The sequence below is a fragment of the Xenopus laevis genome, chromosome 6L, assembly GCF_017654675.1.
Source record: "Xenopus laevis strain J_2021 chromosome 6L, Xenopus_laevis_v10.1, whole genome shotgun sequence".
NCBI lineage: Eukaryota > Metazoa > Chordata > Amphibia > Anura > Pipidae > Xenopus > Xenopus laevis.
In genome coordinates, this window is record NC_054381.1 from 148,885,962 (window position 1) to 148,908,504 (window position 22,543).

General features: G+C 40.0%; 1 protein-coding gene across 3 annotated transcripts in view; it reads left to right on the forward strand.

Moving 5' to 3' along the window:
- The window catches only part of trpv4l.2.L (transient receptor potential cation channel, subfamily V, member 4 like, gene 2 L homeolog), a 28,521-nt gene that overhangs the window by 251 nt on the left and 5,727 nt on the right, over nt 1-22,543 (forward strand). Inside the window, exons 2-14 of one of the 3 annotated variants that reach the window (XM_041566620.1) lie at nt 2,110-2,188; nt 7,190-7,416; nt 8,828-8,991; nt 9,243-9,395; nt 11,203-11,343; nt 12,134-12,432; nt 14,715-14,798; nt 16,314-16,475; nt 17,822-17,980; nt 18,794-18,886; nt 20,119-20,192; nt 20,410-20,575; nt 21,636-21,702. In XM_041566620.1, coding sequence (XP_041422554.1) covers nt 7,205-7,416; nt 8,828-8,991; nt 9,243-9,395; nt 11,203-11,343; nt 12,134-12,432; nt 14,715-14,798; nt 16,314-16,475; nt 17,822-17,980; nt 18,794-18,886; nt 20,119-20,192; nt 20,410-20,575; nt 21,636-21,702 — 1,774 coding nt within the window. In that variant the 5' untranslated portion in view covers nt 2,110-2,188; nt 7,190-7,204. The other 2 variants (XM_041566621.1, XM_018268226.2) reach the window with 2 other exon arrangements.

Genomic DNA, 22,543 nt, shown 5'->3' on the forward strand with positions numbered 1-22,543 from the left:
GAAGTGTTCATCAGATAAAGTAGAGCAATTAGGGGAAGATTTATCAGGGGTCGAAGTGAAAATTCTAATTTAAAAATTAAAATTTCTAGCTATTTTTAGTGTAATTTGACTATCGAATAATCCAAAATTCGACTTGGATTTTAAAAAATTAGACTATTTGAATATTGAAATTTACATGTACTTTCTCTTTAAAATGTTGACTTCGTCCATTCACCATCTAAAACCTGCCGAATTGCTGTTTTAGCCTATGGGGGACCTCCTAGAAAACATTTGGAGTCATTTGGTGGATAAATCGATGTTTTTATGGGGCAAATCCTTCGATTCGAATTTGATCGAATGTGGTAAAACTTCGATTCGAATATAGCCTATTCACCCGAAGTTAAAAACGTTGGTTTTTTTAATAAATTTCGATTGGTCTTTTTTATTCGAATTTTGAGGTCATGGGAGTTTAAAAAAACTCCCATCACCTCGAAATTCAACCCTTGATAAATTTGCCCCTAAGTGTTGTTTTAAATATATAGTGAATAAAGTAAATTATAAGGATATTATAAATTACTGAGGAGTTTCATGACCATAGAAAAACATAAGGCTGAGTATTTTTATACAGGTCATGGAACTCGGAGGTAACTTCTAATATCCTCATATTTTGCAACAGGGGGTACTTTATTTATTATAATACACAAGTTTCAGTGAGTCATGTGATAGCAATGACATCACTAGTCACCGTTTATAACTGATGACATCACTAGTCACTGTTTATAAGGATATACTTTACAAGATATGTGTATGATAAGGTTATTAGTAGTCATTGAGTTCCATGACCACATACAAGTACAAGGTAGAAGGTCGAGTGCTTTTATACGGTTCATGGAGCTTTGAGATACCAGTACATACCAGAACATACCAGTTTAAGTCAGTCATGTGACACATATTACATCACTAAGTACCAATTACAACTGATGACATTACTATCATTTACAGCATAGTCGTGGCTCTTTTATTAGTAATTAGTATTAGTAGTGAATAATGTACCCCTGATATTACGAGTCACCGAGGGGGTTCCACGACCCTATAAAGGCTGAAGTCCAAGTGTTTTAATACAGGTCATGGAACTTTATGGGTGACTTTTATTATGCCTCATAATTTATTATAATATGTAAGTTGTGATAGAAATGGCATCACTAAGTACAGATTATCATTGGTCACAAAGCAGCGTTCCATGGCTTGCTAACCTTGTTGCAGCCCTTCAAATTAGGAATGTTCACCCTAAGGTTTATAATTTCTCACTTTCCACAAGTGATGATTTGCCACAGTGAAATGAATTTTGGCTTTTAGTTTTTTATAGAGTGACTTAGTGAATTATAATCAACTTTTCATTTGGTCTTCATTATTTATTTTTTATAGTATTTGAATTATTTGCCTTCTTCTTCTGGCTCTTTCCAGATTTCTTTCCTGATCCCATCTAAAAAAACAAATGTTCTGTAAGGCTACAAATATATTCTAGTTGTGACTTTTTATTACTCATCTATTCAGACCCTCTCCTCTTCATATTTGAGTCTCTTAATTTGGACCCTAGCAACCAGACAGCTGAAATAGCAAACTGGAGAGCTGCTGAATGAAAAGCTAAACTAAAACAAACTCAAATTATAAAAATGTAAAACCAATTCAAATTGTCTTTAGAATATCACTTTCCAAATCATACTAAAAGTTAATTCAAAGGTGAACAATGCCTTTAAATAGTTTTATCTAAAGGCTCTTTCTGGATGCAGTTCTCTGCAGTCATTTATTATTCCAATCACCATTTACATTTATTCATTAAAAAAACCCTGACTTGACCCTGAACTAAAAAGTGCTCCATAGAGTGGCGTAACTACAGAGGAAGCAGACCCTGCAGTCGCAGGGGGGCCCGGGGGTTCAGGGGGCCCGGCGGGCCTGCTTCCTCTGTAGTATGCGCAACCTTCAGGGAGCAATTTAGAACATGATGCGGCCAATCGGGACCTCTGAGGGAAGTGCCGGCCTTAGGCTAATTTCATCCAATTGAGCCTGTACCCCACACCATGAAGGCCAGGACAAGCTGTGAGTAATTTTTCTACTTCCTCCCCCACACAGGAAGTTCAGAAGCAGGAGTCAAACTGTCTCTGGCTGAAGATCCCATCCATGCCAGACCTGCGGCAGCGTGTGAGTTGAGGTAACATTTTGTACCGCACAAAATTTTTTTTTAAAGAGCGCACACTGTGATTGATGATGCAGGTCTGGCATGGATCGGATCTTCATCCAGAGACAGAGCCAGAGTCTCCTGCTTTTGAACTTCCTGGGGGGGGGGAGAAAGTGTGTGTTTTACAATGCGTGTATCTAATTGGTCACAGGTTTATACTGTATTTGATAAGCGTTTCTGCCCAGCCCTACTATTTTTCTAGATTTTTTCTTGTCAATCGTCCACTTCAATCGACACTTCAATCCACAGGCGCAACAACCAGTTGTAAATGGTGAGATCCACCTACACTTTAGTAGCCTATAACATTATTCAGATGCTCTGTGAGATTCAATGACCTCATCAGAGCATGCCAGGTGACCATTCAGAGACTTCAGGCGACCAAATGCGCATGTGCCGGGATGTCACTTCGCTGCCTGTGACGTCAATATTGACAAAAAATTTTGGTGTGCAGTTCTGCTCATTGTTTTGACAGGTATATAAGGATAAACAGATGAGGTAAAAAAATAAAAGACCCAGAAAGCACATTTCTGTGCCTAGTGTGCGTTTGTGCGTGTATCGAATGGATATACACACAGTCATGGTATTCATCACATTGCTGCTCTAGAATGAGCCATACAGAAAAGATGTACTGCTACATCATAATAGATTTATGAGGTGTCAACTTGCAATAAGTTGTTTTTTCTCTATTCAAGTCAGTGGCAGGGCGTAAGTCCAGAAGGAATATGCTCACCTGTTTTGTGGGGGTAATACTGTTGGTCAGGCAGAAAAAATCAAGTAGGTTTGTTCTGTTAAGGTCAGCAAACATTACTCCAATCCAGTGACCTGGTGAAGGCACGTGGAGCTGCTAATAGCAGCTACATAATTTAATAATTTACCTAATTTGAACATTCATATTGATACAGGGATCAGTTCTATAGCTGGCTGCAGTTGGTGGGTGGGGAGTGAAGAAATTATGCTGGACCTCATACTAGAGTCCTGCATTGGTTCTGGTACCCATAAGTGTGTCAGGTTTTGGGCAGAAAAACTGCTGTTCCCTGACAATGCGGGATGTCCTCAGATACCCTGCTCAGGCCGATTGCAGGCTACATTTCCCCACCTCCTCTTATAAAAGGAGCAGTAGAAGAGCCAAGCGGTGACAGACTCATGATTTGAATTTCCCGTCCGCACTGGCTCTGTAAGCTGGGCTATGGACTTGCTAAAAGGCAAATTGGTGGCTCAGTGACCCCCCCTCCTTCCGTCTCAGCATAGGGAGATAACTGGTAAGGAATTGGACTTGAACTTTGCTTTCAATGTAATGCATCCTTCTATGAGTTCTGGGGATATTATACATGAAATTCTCCCACTATTTTGTGCAGAGGGGGCCCTGAAATTTTTTTTGCAGGGGGGCCCTGGAATCTGAAGTTACACCACTGGCTCCATATTTTCCCTAAAGCTACGGCGACAATGGGCTGATTTCCAGCCTATGGATAAACACAGATGGAGCCCTATGCTCTTCTGTGCCTGCACCAGCAACGACTGTGCCACATGAAGGGGATTTGTCACCAAAATCCACTCCGTGTCCCTGTACCCTGTACAGTGGTTCCAAGTGCAGGCACAAAAGCCTTAAACCACAGCTTCATTTACAAAGTCTGCTGAATATTCCAAGGTACTTCATACTAATAAATGTAAAACCAGTTCCTGTTTTTTGGTTGCACAATCCTTCACTAATGCTTCTTAGATATGATAGTGATGTATTTTAAGTTTAAATATTATTTCTTCAAAAGCTTAACACCCAAAAGAAAGGGAATAACTCCCCTTATCTGGACCTTCTTTATTCTACTGCCTTGTCTTCAGTTTCTGATAAGAGCCAATACCCAAGGCCTGATGCTGCTCTCCCAGAAAATTCATTGATCCAGATTTCCAGAACTGAATCTTAGACATTTTTATTCCACTTTATACAGGGCTTTAGCACTCTTAAAAGGCATCAATAGAACATGCCATCACAATGTCCCCCTTTTTATGTTAGTTTTTGAATACCATCTGTTTGTTCAGTGTATATACAGTGTTGTTTAATATGTTGGTGCTTTATAAATTGATGTTTATAATTATAATAGTTTATTTGTTTCATTCCTTTCACCTACATTAGTTGCATGTACCCTGCATTTTTTTTCCAGCTTATTAATGTCCTTCTTAAGGACTAGGGCCCAAAAATGCACAGCCTACAAAGGTGAGGCCTTACCAGGAATCTATAAATAAGACAAATTAAGTTTTAATCCCATGAGTTAATGCTGGTTTTAAGGCAAGACGGTGCATTATTTGCTTTAGTAGCCACTGAATGTTACTACCTAGAGTTACACAGTTTGTTGTCCACAGAAATCCCCAGATCTGTCTCAGCTAAGGATAAACCCAACACATAACCATGTAGTGTATAATTCACATGTATATTATTTCTATCAAAGGGAATAACTGAGCACTTGTCAAAACTGAACCCCAGAAGCCAAAATGCAGCCCAGTTTTCCAGTTTAGTTAAATATCTCTTGCATCCTGCATGGAACTTATCCTGCATAGAACTATATGTAATGACAGGGCTTACAATGCCAACCGCAAGGTTCTTAATAAACAAAGTAACAAGCAAATGGCCAAGAACAGATACCTGTGGTACTTCAATAACAACACTTGTCCAACTAGAAAATTGTTCAATTTACCAACACTTTGTAATCTATCATTCAGACAGTTCTCTGTCCCAGTACAAATATTATGTTCCAGGTCAATATTTTTTAATTCAACCAGTAATCTTCTGTGTGGTACCACTGCTTTAGCATAGACTAAGTAGATCACATACACTGCTATCCCAGGGTCTAGGCTTCTGCTCACTTTCCCATAGGAGGAAGTTTACATTTATCTGGTAAGATCTATTCCACCTAAAAGTGTACTGACATAAACTTATAGTATTGTTGAACTAACAGGCCTATTTCCGGTTGAAACAGGAATGATAGCGTTTAAAATGTATTTTGGCCATCACAGATCTGAGCTCTTTGAGTACTCTGGGATGAATACCATCAGGTCCTGGATCCTTGTTTACTTCATTAGTTATTATTACCTATTTTCAGTATATGAAACCACAGGTGAAACAAATAGCTGTTGTTTTTGCAGGGCCTACAAGCATTTATTTTTGTTCTCCAATGATCCTTTAGAGCTTTGAATGTTTCCCTCACCCTCCTAACTGTGGACCATTTCAAAGTTACTGCATTATAAAACTAAAAAAAAATATTATACGTTACATATGTATAGAGACGGATTGCAGAATAAAATGCATTTATAAAGAAGTATAATACCAACATTGTGCTGTAAGGAGGGAAGTATTTCAAGAGAAGCTATAACCCCTGAACATTGCAGGTCTCTCAAAATTTATATCACATAAAATCTAAGAGTCCATGTATAAAACACAATTTCTTATACAAAAGTCCTTTATGACAAATATATGTATAATTTATGTAACATTGGGCTATGCCTTATTGAAACACTACCACTGCCATTTTTAGTGCTTAAGTCTGTCCTTCCTGCTCGTTTGAGGCACTGCTCGCACACACACAAACCAAAGACAGACACACATGCTAGGTTATATCAACCATTGAATGGAATTGAGTTGTGTCTTCCTTCATCTGATGTTAGAACCTGATTACTTCCTGTCAGGTGATAGTGAGTGACGCACAGAATATCACAAAATTGTGGCTCAAGAAAAATATTTCCGATATATTTTTGGTCAAATTAATTGATCGGCTACGTATGATGATTATTAGGGATGGGCGAATTTAACCTGTTTTGTTTCTCCAAAAAATTCGCCGCCGGCGAAATGTCGCAGACGCCTATTAAAGTCTATGCGCGTCAAAAACATTTTGTCGCGCAGCGGAATTTTTTTGACGCACGGCGAAATTTTTTTGACGCACGCCGCCATACACGTCTATGGGCGTCATTTTTCCTGTGAAACAAGGAGAAAAAATTCGCCCATCCCTAATTGTTATATTTTCATTCAGAACATTTAAAGTAATTCTCTTTTAGCATGCTTTATGCTTTTCATTATAAATAGTTGCCACTCCTGAAGTAGAGAAATAAAGAAGTCCAAAGAAGAGCAACTAAGCCAACAGATAATAGATGGATGGAGGGTATGGAAGGTCTCATTTATATGGAAAGGCTGGCCAAGTTGGGACTGGTTACACTAGAGGTCCTTTAGGGGAGATAAGATAACTGTATAAAAATATATAGGGGGATCAGAGGGCCACAAGCTGAACACTGAGTCTTCTGATGCCCAATTAGTGTGTAGCCAAAGGGCTGGAATTTCAGTTGAGCTGGTTAATATGTTATTCACTGGTTTTGGGAGAGAAAATTCAATAGCCGGAAGGTGATAGGCCGCAAGGGTATGGAATGAAAAGGAACAATGATGACTGATCAGTATTATACATTTACATCATTATAATATTAAAGGAGAAGGAAAGTCTGTTTGCACTTGGGGGTGCCAAATATTAGGCACCCCAAGTGATTGTGTTGACTTACCAGGCTGGTGTTCCTATCAGCAAAAACTGCACCAGCCCAGGGTTATACCAGTGCGCACCACAGATCGATCTTATTCCTGCTTTCTCTTTCTTCTCGCGTTTACGCATGTGCAGTAGAGCAAAAAACAGAACTTTAACTAAATGGTTGGCTATTTCGTTCTACTGCGTATGCGTTTGCTCAGGGTAATTTGAAGCAAGAAGAAGTCGGAAGAGGATCTCTCCGTGGTGCTTACTAGAAAAACCCCGGCCCCGTGCAGTTTTCTGCTGATAGGAACACCAGCCTGGGGTTTCAGGTAAGTCAATACAATCACTAACATTTGGCACCCCCAAGTGCAAACAGACTTTCCTTCTCCTTTAATGAATAATTCCTATTACATACTCATGTTTTGTGTTGGATGATGGCACATATAATATTTGTAACATTTCCTTTTTTTCCATATAAAAGTATCAGATCTAAAATATGGCAGAACCCTTGCACCTCCTTGAATCTAATGCCTCTATGAACAAAGGCATTGATGATTCCCAAGGCTCGACAATGAATGAAAGCCTGAATGAAAATGTAAGAGGTACGGGGTTCAGTGGGCCCCCCCCCATGCCCATGTGTAACTGTGCAATACCCATGGACACCATCTATCAGGAAGAAACAAAACGTTCTATGGAAAACATAAATGGGTAAGTAGTGATTTTAGTGTCTATTGTCTTTCTTGGTCATTTTTTATTGATATGTTATAACAGCATCGAATCTACACATTACTGTTCTATTGAAATGTTATATATATATATATATATATATATATATATATATATATATATATATATACTGTGGGGTCTGCTTCCTCTACAGCTAATAAGAAAACCCCTCCTCCCCAGCCGCTCTCTTACTTGCGAGGATGGGGGAGGCAAGTTGAGGCGGGACATGGGGGGAGTTGGGGCAAGACATGGGCAGAGTCAGGCAGTGCGTGGGTGCAGGCCCGGATTTGCAATAAGGCCGCATAGGCCCGGGCCTAGGGCGGCAAAAAATAGAGGCGGCATGCCGCCCAGCCACATTATCTGGACGTTCGCGTCCCCGTTCAACTACACCAGCTGCGCCGGCGTTTTTTCGCCGGCGCGCTGGGAAGGCGGGCGCTAGGACCGCGTGGCCGCCTGGTCGTACTGCGCGGCCTAGGGGCGGCCGGAGAAGAAATCCAGCGCTGCGTGGGTGGAGACGGCGGGAAGTGGGCGGGAGGTTGGCATTGGGCCCCTCTGAATATTTTTTTTAATGGGGGGGCGCTCTCTAGTTACACCACTTCAGTTAAGTCCACATTTCAACGCTGCAGACTCCTGCAATGAGGCAAGTTGAGAGGTATGAGATCTGTTATCCAGATACACGTTAACAAGAAAGCTCCAAAATATTTGAAATATTATATTAATATTAAAAGGCTGAAGTGAGCCACTGGTATTTTTTAATAGAAACTTAGATATCCTTATTGCCACCTAGGTAGCAGATGCATGATTTTAACTTTATATTGGTATTTTATTAAAGCAATATATTTATCATAAAAAGGGTGCTCTCTAGTTCTGAGTGAATTAAAGGGGTTGTTCACCTTTGAATAAGATACTGGAATATGAATAGGAAAGGGCCTGAACAGAAAGATGAGGCTTACAGAGCTGTTTTTTAGGTGAACCACCATTCTTAATAGCATCCTTGCAGCAGGATCTAGACAAACTGACGTTTTAGGCAGCTAACTAGCAGATTGTGCTAATTGCCATATTATGCTAATAAAGGGTATGGAAAGCCTCATTAAAAGAATAAGTAAACCTTTAAAATTTAATTTAAAATTGATGAGGGTGCTATTCTAAGCACTTTTGTCATTTACATTCATTATTTATTTTCTTTTTATTCCAAGATATTAAGGTATACATGTACTGTTGATATCAATGATTTTACAGCAGCGCCACCTGCTGGTCATTTTCTGACCAGTCTGACCACCAAGTAGTCAAGAAAGTGGTCAGGAGAAAGAAAGAGGCTGCTCTGATGTTTTTCTGCTTAGGAAAGATTTAAACAGAAGAACATCACTTTTTTCCTTGTTTGTTCTCTTTCAAGTTCTAGGACCGACCCTGCAAGTCCTGACCTACCCCCTGATATAAAAAAGTTTGATAGGAAACTCCTTTTTAATATTGTCTCAAGAGGCTGCACGGCAGAAATGGAGGGACTCCTGCCTTTCTTGTTGCATAAGAAGAAGCAGCTGACAGATGAAGAATTTTTAGGTAAGAGGCAGAATTGGCAGCTTGGCTGTTCTGCTTTGTTCATTAATAAACTCCCTACAGAGTTTAGCCTGGAGGAATTGTAGTGTCTAACAATAAACATAGCAGGGCAAATCAAACCTTATTCTCAGTCAAGTCAAGCTATCCTCAATAACCAAATTTAAATGTATACACAATCAGTATATTCCTCACACAGGGATGCACAAATTCCAACATAAACTTACTGTTTTTATTAATATATGTCTCCCATGCAGAGGTGTGTTCTGGGAAGACGTGTTTGTCCAAAGCTTTAATGAACCTGAAAGATGGCAAAAATGACACCATCCCAATGATAATCGACATTGCTGAAAAAACTTGCAATCTGCAGCAATTTATTAACTTGCCATTCAAAGATAAGTATTATTATGGTATGTACCTGTCCAGACAAGCCAAGTGCTTATTCATGGGAACACAGTGCTGCTGTAGTTTACTTTAAGGCAGATAAACCACTTTCAATAATAATAATAATAATAATTGTCCCTGGAAGGGGTTGCAATCTGCAAGCAAAAAAACCCTATTTCCTTCCAGCAACATCAGTGCAGAAATACACACTGGCAAGATCATGAGCCAAATGGATTTACCAAAATGCATACCATTCAACTGTCCTGATTTCTGCAGGCCAATTTTATTGCAGAACCTGCAGTCCCGCTACCCGTATCCAGCCACTCTTAGCCAGCCGCTTGCAACTTGCTGTGAGATGAGGAAAATCAAAAATATCGTTCCACTGTAGACCAGTCTTTAATTTATTTTAAGGCATTTTAGCTAGGCAGTGGGAGACAGAAAGAGACGAGCAGCATGGAGAATTGGGAAATAAAAACAAACGTGTGGTATTCTGCTTGTGTTAGTGTAGGTAATGCTTTCAATCTATCTATTTCTTCAGTGATTTTACTGGCATATCTAGGATTAATGGAGTGTTAATTGGCCATTTCTGCAGTGATCTTACTGGTATGTCTGGGTGTAATGGAGTGCTCATTGGCCATTTCTGCACTGTTCTTTCTAAAGGCATTTTAGCTAAGCAGTGGGAGATAGAGAGAGACAAGCAGCATGGTGAATTGAGAATTAAAAACAAGTGTGTGGTATTCTGCTTGTGTTAGTGTAGGTAATGCTTTCTAACTATCCATTTCTTCAGTGATTTTACTGGCATATCTATGTTTAATAGAGTGTTCATTGGCCACTGATCTTACTGGAATGGCTGGGTTTAATGGAGTGCACATTGGCTATTTCTGCACTGATCTTACTGGCATGTCTAGGTTTAAATGGGTATTCATTGGCCATTTCTGCACTGATGTTACTGGAATGTCTGGGTTTAATGGAGGGCTCATTGGCCATTTCTGCAGTGATCTTACTGAAATATCTGGGTTTAATGGAGTGCTCATTGGCTATTTCTGCACTGATCTTACTGGACTGTCTGGGTTTAATGGAGTGCTCATTGACCATTTCTGCAGTGATCCTACTGGCATGTCTGGGTTTTAATGAGTACTCATTAGCCATTCTGCATTGATCTTCCTGGAATATCTGGGTTTAATGGAGTGCTCATTGGCCATTTCTGCACCGTTCTTAGTGGCACATTTGGGTTTAATTGAGTGCTCATTGGCCATGGTTGTGGTATTTGTGATGTGGGTGGATAAAAGGTAGGGGTGGTCATAATTTCATTACATCCCACTTACTTCTTTTCAAATGTTGACTTAATGTGTCTTACTCAAAGACTGGGCAAATTGCATCTTCCCATGTGAACCCAGCTTCAGAATCAATTGTATGAAAGAATGTACATTGTGTTGCTTGTTTTTTAACTTACTGTACCTAAACTTGTATTTCCCTACAATGAGGCACAAAATGATATGAAGTTTGAATGAATATTGTTAAAAATTAATATAACCCCTGTAAGGCTTATCTCCTTTTGGTTTCCTATTACATAGCCAGGAAAGTTTGCCACAATTGAGTTTGGTAAATGAGTTTTGCAACTGACTCATCTGTGCTGTCACAGGTTGTATTTAAATTGCCATGACAAATGGTGAAATATTTTCTTGCTACTAGTGGAAAATAATTTTGTAAGGAAGCACTATAGGGGGAAGTCTTTGTTTAATATAACATGAAAAGCGATAGAACATACTGTATTTAATGTTTTTCTTTTCTTTTTTAAACAGTCGGTCAGTCTATAATGTTATTGTGTTTCAGGCCAAACTGCTCTTCACATAGCAATTGAAAGGCGCTGTAAACATTATGTTGAGTTGCTGGTAGAGAAGGGAGCTGATGTTCATGCTCAGGCCTGTGGACTTTTCTTTCAACCCAAGGATGAAGGGGGATACTTCTACTTTGGTAAGACAGGTCCATCTTGTATCTAAATCTCTTCTTTCTTGTTCTCACCAGGATCTTACTGTTAGTGTTATGTCATAACCATGAGAATGCATCTTATTTATTGAAACTTAGATCATTCTGAGTAGGTAAAAGGTTTTCTTGTATATCTTAACCTTGTCTTGGAAAGTACGGTTGCAAAGAAACAATCACAACACCTTCTTGTATCCCCCTGATATCCCGCTGGCCAGTGCCATCCATTGGAATCAATGGGAACTGCTACTGTTGGGGCTCAGGAGAGCCCTTATTCTATTATGGAACCTGTTGTGTCTTGGTGTCTAACAACATTGGAAGAAGCTGGCAGCGGTTTTCTATGAAATATACAGTTTTTTCAACAGTAATACCTTTTATACAGAAAAGAGGAAAATGCATTGGGCATCTAATAGTGTAAAACAAATGGGATCTGTCCACCTAATGAGCACAACACAGACTGAGAGACTAACTAAAACTGCCCATATACCTATTGGTGAGGACAAATTAAGAAGATCTGATTGTTGACTTGGCGAGAACTGCATCAACGTGGTGTACATCTCAGCCCCAGTGCTACTAAAATCAATTTTAAAGGTTTGCTAAAAATAAATCAGGATGATCTTTTTAATCATTTGTGCCTTTATAAAAAAGGCAAAATGGAATAGAATCTCTATAATTGTAACTGTACAGTCGGAGAGAATGTTTCATCTGGACAACGTTAGGAAGATAGAATACATTTTCATTCAGCTACATTGTACATAAATCTTTGTGTTTATTGTTCTAGGTGAACTTCCCCTGTCCCTTGCCGCTTGTACCAACCAACCTGATATTGTGAAATATTTAATAGAGAATGCCCATAATAAGGCAGACTTATGTCGTCAGGATTCACGGGGTAATACAGTTCTCCACGCCTTGGTCGCTATTGCGGACAATTCACAGGAAAACACCAAATTTGTCACCGAGATGTATGATCATTTGGTCATTAAATATGCAAAGTTGTGTACTAAACGTAGCTTAGAGGCCATCCTCCACAACGCCAGCATGTCACCTCTTAATATGGCAACCAAACCAGGAAAAACAGAAGTAAGTTATCTTGTATGATTTATAGAAGTACATTGTGCATGTTTCAGAATTATTTAAACTTCAGCTCTGCAGGTACTGAGGAACTGCAACTTCCAGTATATGTCTGATAAGGAATAACAAGGCATGGCCCAACAGGCTGCCAACTGGATCAGGCAAGCCCAAATCATTAGCTGTAGCCAGATGGGAATGTGTAAGTCTTTTAATTGTTGGCCTGTGCTATCTGTGTTATCTTAGTGGGGAGCACTGAGCAGTCAATCTTCTCTGCTGGTCATTAGATAGACTTGAAGGTCAAAAAAAGAAGACACGTAGTTAAAACATTAATTTTAATCAGCTGGAGGAGCTATGTAAGATTATTTTTTAATAGAGTGCAGTATTGCTTCAATAGCATCCTTTCATCCTCACTGGGTCACAGATACTATATAGTCCATACTTTAAACAAGAAGCATAATTTGCTTTGCCCACACATCAACTGCTGATATCTAGGCTCATCCCAAATATTGGTTACCAGATGGCTATTTTCAGTTCTTGGCTCCCTAGTGGGACAATCCTAGAGTTTGAAAGCAGTGCTCTAGACACTGGATCAGTTAAATGAAAATTATTCTTATTTCTTTATTTAGGATTTCCTTTCATCTTCATGCCAAAGCATTCCGCATTATTTTGAAAGGAAGTCTATTGTTCTTGCACCTGGATTGGAGCTGTTTGCAGTTGAAGTGAAAGGGGGAAGTGTAGGCTGAACAAAATAATTGGTGACTTCCCCTTTTTTTTGCCTGGTCCAAGTGTGTATTAAGTGGTGTTTATTCTGCCACTAAAAGAGGGACAATGGGGCGGATACCCTAACATAATTACCACTTTGACAATGCTTTTTTGAGTATAAAATATAGGGGAGGCACTATTTTAACCAGTATTTTAATAATATTTTGCTGGACAGGCCTAATACTAATAACTTAGCGAGAGGGGGTTTTAAGGGATGCATGTGTAAGGCTATAATAAAATGAGCTACACCGTTACTTTAACTATGAGCTTTAACCCAATATTTGCTCCTGATGAGACTGCTGATTCTAATGGAATGAGCTCTTGCAACGGTGTGGAGACAGGGTGTAATACACCTTTATCAGTAGTTTTTTAGAAGAATGGAGTGCCAGTGGTTCTTTGAACTTAACCATATAACTGATTTATTAGAACAAATCTTAATCCGCATAGGAGTTCAATGAGAGATAAGCAGGGACATAGAACATCAGTGAATAGGTATATATATACTCACATACCAGTTGTCAGTATAATGTCCCTCAGGTTGATAGAGAGAATACAAAGTTTACACAGGAGTAATCCCAGTTTTCAGCCCTTTCCCTAAGTGGAGCTCCAAGGGTTTCCCTCTAGATCCTGCTCTGACACTAAGGGGCAGATTTATCAAAGTATCGAGCTAACCACAGAAAAACTTTCTATTTAATCCTATGGGATTTTTAGAATCAAAATGGGTGAGCTTTAGAGTTGACCATTTGATGTATACAATTCTAAAAATCCCATAGGAATGAATAGAAAGTAAGTGAATTTTTTTTGATGAGCACTAAACTCACATTTTGATAAATCTGCCCCTAGTCCTTACTCTGGGCGATTAGTACCCGAGATCCTAGTCCCACTCAGCACTCCTCGGTGGAGCCTGTACTGCTCGCATAAATAGCCCTAACTATCTATCCTTTAATACCTATTAAAGTGAATAGCATTTCACTTGTTAGACCACTTGTTAGACCTGACCTTATCTAGGTAAACCCTTCCTGCCTGCTCAGGAAAGGGAACTGGCAAAATGGACCCTGAGCATATGTATGCTCAGCTTATATATTATTAAACACTGCCATTTAGTGGCTAAACTGGGGAAAGCTAGGGGTCAGTCTTTGACCCAGGAAGTGGAGCCTAGCTCCTATATATCTAAGGGGCCCTTCTGTGGCCTAACTTAAGAGAGAATGCAATATAGATGGGGAATACTGTACATTTATCGGTCCCCTACACATGGAAATATTTGTTCAGTTTTCACCAGGTATTTAAAGGATAGGCAAACATTAAAAAATTGTGCTCAGAGTGCGCTTCAACCCATTTTTTTTATTAATTTGCAAAATGTTTCTGTCAATTTTTTCCAGCAGATGGCACTCATTTTATACCTTTATCTTCTAATGACAACTACTGGTACTTTATAAAATATCTGTTGGGATAAAAGAAGTGTTTTACAAAATCATTATAGCTACTTGTGGTTGTACTGAGTCTAACTCATGAGCTGTTTTTATATAAAGCAGGAAGCCCTGTGCTTGGAAGCCGTCCTCAATAAAGAAAACATGTCACCCCTCATGATGGCAGCCAAACTAGGAAAAATAGGGGTAAGTAATGATGTATGCTTTTATTAGTATAATGTGTGTAGGAGTCCATATGGTTCAATCCCCTAGTTTCCACTAATTCCACCCTTGGGGAAGGAAGTCCCAGTATCTATAACCTATGCCCTGGGTGGGATGTTTTTTCCCCATTAGCCCAGCAATGTTTAGTAAAAATGCAGGGAGTTTGCACCTGTTCTACAGGGAGCTGCTGAGTAGCCTTGCACACAAGGCCCCAGTAAAAAAAGTGTCCTGTCCTAAGCAAACAAATCCCTTGTGAAAGTTGTGGAACAGGGGCCCTGTGAACAACTTATTTTGAGAGTGTCAAAAGTAAAACCTGAACTAGCAGATAGGTAAGTTAGAAAGTGCAGCCCTGAGCTCCAACAAGAATTTATAGATTGGTAGTGTTACATTGATTGTCAGTAAAGGGACCACAAATGGAAATGGACTCAGGCTAGTATCTACTCCACGAGATCTCTAGAAGGTGATCTTAAACCATCAAGTCTCAAATCCACAGTGGAGCCAGTGTATATTTGCTCTAATGATTGTCTCAACAACTTGTTTTCCTCAATTGCTACAGTGTACTGCTTGAGTATAATTTCTGTTTGTCAATTACACCTTTATTTAATCCACTGGTTTCCAATATTCCTGATTTTGCAGTACCTTTGGTGTAGGTCAACAACATTATACAACATTGTGATGGCCCGGAGTAAATGTACTCTACTTTAAAATTAGCTAAAGCACAGTTTTGGGCCAAGAAAGGGTTACATGTATGTGTCAGAGTTGTCTGAACTGAAACTCTCTAGATGTTACCAGATTACCAGCGCTAGATTATTGCATGTATAATGTACTCCTGCTAACTAACCAGCCACAACAAATGATAAAATGAGACGGTTATATATTGTTAATCTGATTATCTAACTTGCAAGGACCAAACATGTGGAGAATTGTTCATCTATCCCAAATGAGATGAATTATAAAAAAAAGCATATGATGCACCACTTACAGGGGTCCCATCATAGAAGGATAAGGAATTGAAGGGTTTAATTGGAGACTAGAGGTATGGCATATGGGAAAGGCCTATTTAAAACTTAGTTTTTAATAGTAATTGATAGATCTGTCCATCATAAAAATTAGAGGCCAGTAGGAACACAGACTATATTTTCTGAAATGTTCTACCTTTGCTCAGTACAACACCCTCAGCTGGACCTTTTTTTCTAGGCTAAGAATATAAAAACCCCTATTTGTCCAAGACAGAATATGCAGAAAATGTCTGTGTGCATGCAAGTCACCTCTGTGAACAGGTGTAGCCGAGGGCAACTATTTTGGAACAGCCAACCATTTTTTTTTTACTTCTTTGTGTGGGACAATATGATTTTAATAGAGATCCATTTGGTAAATACCAACTTTGAATGCTATACTGTAGCTTTGGCTTAGACTTTGCTTTCTAATATCCTCTATACTCCTTTCTTCAGAAACTCATATCTCTGCAGGAAAATAATTGGTGTTGTCTCTGTTTCTTAGATATTCCAGCATATCCTCCAACTTGAAATGAAAGATGAAGAAGCTCGGCATCTCTCACGGAAGTTCCGGGATTGGAATTATGGCCCTGTTTATTCTTCACTTTATGACTTGTCTATGTTGGATTCTGTATTGGAAATCTTGGTTTATAAGAGTACAGCTAAGGTCAGAACGCATGTATTTTTTTAAATTAGATTTAAAGGCATATTTATCAGCAAGGATGTGGTAAGGAAAGGATAACAGATTGCCATTTCAAAAAGGAATTTAGCTGCCAAGTAAAAAAGGGTGTCCCCAGAGACCTGCAGCACAAGTACTGAACACAAAAGCCAATTTGTATAATACTGGATTACCTGCGGGGACACTTCCAAATGCTGCACACAGACATTGCACTTGCTTTGAATTCAGAGACTCTATGAAGATTCTCCAACTCTGTGTTTTTGTTGGATTCGACAATAGATTTCTTTCATGTAACACAATAGACAGTGGTGCCCAGTGTCTGGACATATGACAGTGTCCTCTTCACAGTATAAAACTAACGAGACTGCGTAAAATAATAGCCACAACATACTATTTCAGGGGGAAAAGTCTATCTTTGTCAATATAATTGAAGAAGGGTTTCCCCTCATAACAAAAGAAGCGAATAAATTGCTTAGTAAAGCTTGGTATAGCAACTGTATTTGAAGATAACTATCAAGAGTCTTCCGCTGCTCATTATGAACCGACATGAGTCTGATCTGATGTTTTGGCCCTTAGGCCTTAGGACAGTATTGACCATCCCAGAGAAACAGATGCTGAGAGAGGGATAGTGAACATAAACTGCATTATTTCAGAAACAATGCAGAGTATTTAATTCATTGTATTTAGCACATTTCTTATGTCAGTATGATAAAGCGTATATTATATTTTCATGTTCATGATAGTTCCCCTTTAATTAGGCTCTTGCCAGAAACTGCACTGTATATGGTAGGCCACTGCTTCCTTAAGCCTTAATTCAGGGGCGATCCTACCCAATTTGCCACCCAAGGCGGCCTTCAGTTTTGCCGCCCCCCACCTCCCCACGGCACTCAGCTTCAGCGCCAGATAGGGGTCATGGGGGGGTCCAAGTCGCTAGTGCAGAGAGCGCAATTGTGCTCTCTGCACTAGAAGAGAATTTCCAGGTTTAAAACCAGAAATTCGGCTCTTTGTTACCAGGAGCGGCATTTTTGCTGCCCCTGGCAACCAGGGGGGGCGCTGCCGCCTGAGGCGAGTGCCTCAACTCGCCTCATTGGCGGAGCGCCCCTGCCTTAATTGCCAATATTGATTGAGATGTTTATATTGTCATTTAACCATCCCTTTAACCATCCCTTGCTATTTAAAAAGATAATTTCACAAATGCTTTCTAGTTTGTTGCTGAAAAAAAAATGTGATGTTTATAACTGTGAATGTTGAAATTCACATTCTGTAACAAAACCCAAGAGCAGGTTGCTTCATAGTAATGTCCCAACTCTCTCGTGTTCATGCTTCCGTTGCAGAACCGCCATGAGATGCTGGCAGTGGAGCCCATAAATAAACTATTAGAAGACAAGTGGAAAAAGTTTGGAGCTGTTTTTTTCTACCTCAGTTTTATTGCCTACCTCATTAACATGATCGTCTTCACATTAATTTCATATTACCGACCCATGGAAGGCAAGGTAAGTGCTGGTTTCATTCACTGGTTTTCCACTCAACTGGTTCGGAGTAGAAAAAAATAAGGGGCCACTGGAAAATTAAAAGAATGTAATAATATTCAAGGACTGGCATTGGATTCATTTGTGGACTGTTGAAACTTCAAGCTCATTTCAAACCCTTTGGTGACAGCAATTTTTGTGTAGCTCCAGGGGGGCACCAAATTGGCCCATATCAACATTCCCATTGGCTACATTTATATTCACCTGAAAGTTCTTGTCCGAGTCAATTGTCAGTTTAAACAAGACCCTTTGGGCCTAGGGTTGTCACCTGTCTAGCTTTGACCCAGACAGCCCAGTTCTTGTAGGAAAGGAAATCCAGACAGGACTCCCCCCTAATTGACAGGGCATTTGGCACATCATAGTGCTGCCCCATGACATCACGTTTTCACCCCAGCATCACCAGTTCCAACCCCATGATGTCAGTGTCTCACTCCCTGATGTCACTGCCCACCAACCTGCCCAGAAAGCCGCTGGAAGGTGGCAACCCTATATGAGTGACTAAATGACTACTACAAGTATTATGGAGCCCAATGCATCACAGCTGCTACATATCCTGGCCTCAAGATTTTTTGTGACGAGTAAAAAAATTGCTTTAACTTCTAAATCACTTGAGCAAAAAAAAAAAAAAAAAGCTTTGTGAAAACACTTTGTGTGCCATTAGCCTCAGTAGAATCATGAAGAAGATGTCTTTATTTTAATATGAAAGTCATTTTTATGACCCTGGAATGAAACAACTTTCTAAATAAAATTGCAATCAGCTCTTTCTTGTTCTTACAGCCCCCTTACCCTTACACAGCCACGACGGATCACTTGAGGCTTGTAGGAGAGATCATTATTCTGCTGACTGGGATAGTCTTCTTCATTACGAACGTAAGTTCAGTCAGATGCTCAATCACTGACCATCCCCTGTTCTTTTCATGTATGAAACACTATTTGCACTTTGTTTTCTGTTCTCTTATATTCAGTGTCTTACTGCAGGGGTCCCCAACCGCTGGGCCTCGGGCCAGTACCGAGCCGCGGACAGTCTTGAACTGGGCCACTGAGCCTAGGGGACAATTAATGTGGCGTGCCCAAATTGGACACCGACCCCCTCCCCCGTTCGGCGTCCAATTCGGGCACATGTACATGTACTGTAAATTATGTTACAGCACGCCACCTGCTGGTCATTTTCTGACCAGTCTGACCAACAAATAGTCAAGGAAGTTGTCAGGAGAAAGAAAGAGGCTGCTCTGATGTTCTTCTGGTTAGGAAAGGTTTGAGAAAGGTTTCTATTTTTTTTCCTAACCAGAAAAACATCAGAGCAGCCTCTTTCTTTCTCCTGATAACTTCCTTGACTACTTGGTGGTCAGACTGGTCAGAAAATGACCAGCAGGTGGGGATGTTGTAACAAATTCATTGATGTTAACAGTAGATGTAGCCTTTAATATCTTGGAATAAAAAAATAATGCGTGTGAATTGCAAAAGTGCTTAGAATAGCACCCTCATCATTTTACATTAACTTGTTTTTAAGGTTTACTTATCCTTTAATGAACTTCCACTACATGAAATAGGCATTCTGATTTATTCTCATAGAATTTTAAATCCCAAAGCTATACACAGTACATTGAGGTAGAAGTTTCTGAAACATTGATGTCATTACAAATACTCTGTTGTAATAAACATTAGTTCAAACACCATGTTTGATGGTTGATTTTACCAAAGTTGAAGGTACAGTCTTCAGTATGATTTCCTTTCTAGTTAATGACTCTCTTGCAGTGCTGTGTTATAAATAGTGATGGGCGAATTTATTCGCCAGGCACGAATTCGCGGCGAATTCCCGTGATTCATGACGAATTCCTGCGATTCACCTCCGGCGAATAAATTCGCAAAACCTCCGCGTTTCGCAAATTTTGATGGAAATTCACGCATTTTTCCGCGAAACGCCCCAAATTCACCCATCCCTAGTTATAATACATGTTAAAGTAATACAACATGAGCTGTTGCATTTCGATATTATTTTGTTCAAAATCAGGAACTCAACATTTCTTCTAGAATGCATGAAACATTCAGAAACAGTATTCAAATCTGTATGTCATTGAAGTCTTCTGATATTATTTGTCCAGATGAAAGACATATTTATGAAGAAGTACTCAGGAGTAAATTCTCTAGTTACTGACGGATGGTTCCAGCTGCTTTAGTAAGTACCCAGTATTTAATCAAAAGAAGAATGTGTTGGTTCTGTTCAGTAGGTGCAACTCACACTAAACTGACTTTTCTGATGAAACTATGTTGCCCCATCCCAATATCCATGTCCCCAGCTAGATGTTACTGAGGATGGGTAAATTATTTGGAAATACTGCAAAATAAACGTTATATTTCTGCATTTAAACGTTATTTTTACTTCTTGTCCCCAGCTTCATCTACTCTGTGCTGGTCATTATCACAGCGGCTCTGTACCTTGCTGGTGTTGAAGCTTACCTGGCCGTTATGGTGATTGCCCTGGTCCTGGGGTGGATAAATGCTTTATATTTTACAAGAGGCTTGAAGCTCACTGGGATGTACAGCATTATGCTTCAGAAGGTCAGAGCCCCATTCCCTGTTATAAGTGAAGAAGGGGGGACTCATGTCTATAGCAGGACACAAGCTGCGAAATACGGAAATTCACAGCAAATTTGCACCTGCCAAATTTATACGCCCGTCACTATCTGCAGCATGTGACTTAACAGATATTGTACCTATCCTAAAAGGTAGTGCAGAGTTTTGCACTGTATGTGTATGACACAGGATATTGAACATTTAAAATTACATTGATGGGCTCCAGATAAGCACAAAGTCTACAAAGTAGAGTATATAATGGCACATACTATTTGAAAATGTATTTTTAATGAAATTGTCTGAAACAGTGTTTACAATATGGGATGTTTTATACGTATAGAGGCCAGTTATATTCAGGGGTATAGTTTACCTGCATTATGCTGCCCACTGACATCAGCAGGACCATGTGCTGTACATAGGGAGAAAGTCAATAGTATTGTAATGGTTACACCGCACACCTGGAATTTTACTCACTTTTTCTGCTTTAGTGGTGCTGGTTATCCTTCGGCCTGACGTGGCCTTCCAATGGCAGCAGTTTCAATTATGGATCCGCACACACCAATTTTCTGCAGTTTTCTTTTATTTGTGTTCACCACCAATTGGTGGTGAACACAAATAAAAGAAAACTGCAGAAAATTGGTGTGTGCGGATCCATAATTGAAACTGTACATAGGGAGAAGCAATGTGGACCATTAAATGTAAATGCTTTCTGGTATGTTCTAAAAGAACTAATAGAGTGGAAGGGTAAAAGTCCACGCTTGCTGGGTAACTGAGGATTCAAGCTGCACCAATCAAAAGCACGTATCCACATACAGATAAATCGTAAGAACGGGGGTAGGTGCGCTATGCTGACATTCTAAATAGCGCACCTACCCTCGTTCTTACAAAATATGTTCTCAGTTTTATTATTGCTAAAGCTCTATCATTATACAGTGGGGTTTTTTTCAGTTAAAAAGAGGCTGCATTCTAACTGTTCCTTATGTCCCAAACGCCACTGATTTAACAACATACAATCCTGTCTGATGTGGCCTGTTGTACATTTCAGATCCTGTTTAAAGATTTGTTTCGTTTTCTGCTGGTATACTTGCTCTTTATGGTCGGATTCGCATCAGGTAAGGGCAGCTCCATCTAGTGACTATCATCCCACAAGCAACATTTCTGGGGTACCCAGTAAACTCCTGTAGTAAAGTCTAGCATTTTTCATATAATTCCCATTGATAAATGCATAGATGTTACAAACCATATTTCCTGTTAGTACCAAAGCAGCAGTGTACAAAGCTCTGTCATAAACAACAGTTTCTGCCATCAGTTTAAGTTTATTATTCACTAAGCGGTGCCTAAGACAATGCATATTATACAGCAGCGTCAGACTGGGGGGGAGGGGGTTTAGGGCCCACCGGGGCTGCCTTATCAGTGGCTTGCACCCACCCTCTCCAGGCTCCCGACTCCCCTCTGCCAACTTCAGGCACCTTCACCCTTCGGCAGCCACCCGCAACCCGTCTCCACCTTGCTCTGACCGGTGCGTACCTGCAATTTTCTTCTATCGGACGTGGAGGGGAGAAATCAGCAGACAGGTCTGGCAGGTGGGAGCCGATCTGGGCCACGATGGCCAGGGTTTTTTCCTGGTTTCCCACCAGACCAGTCCAGCCCTGTTAAGCAGTGAATATTACCTTACGGGGCCCATTTACTTCGAGTGAAGGAATAGAGGAAAAATAGTTCGAATTTCGAATGGTCGAATATGGCTACTTCGACCATCGAATGGGCTTCTTCGACCTTCGACTACGACCTTCGAATTGAACGAATCGAACTAAAAATTGTTTGACTATTCGACCATTCGATAGTCGAAGTACTGTCGCTTTCTTCGACCCCCTAGTTCGCCACCTAAAACCTACCGAGGCCTAAGGTCCCCATAGGATTCCTGACAATTTCCTGATCGAAAATCCTTTCATCGAT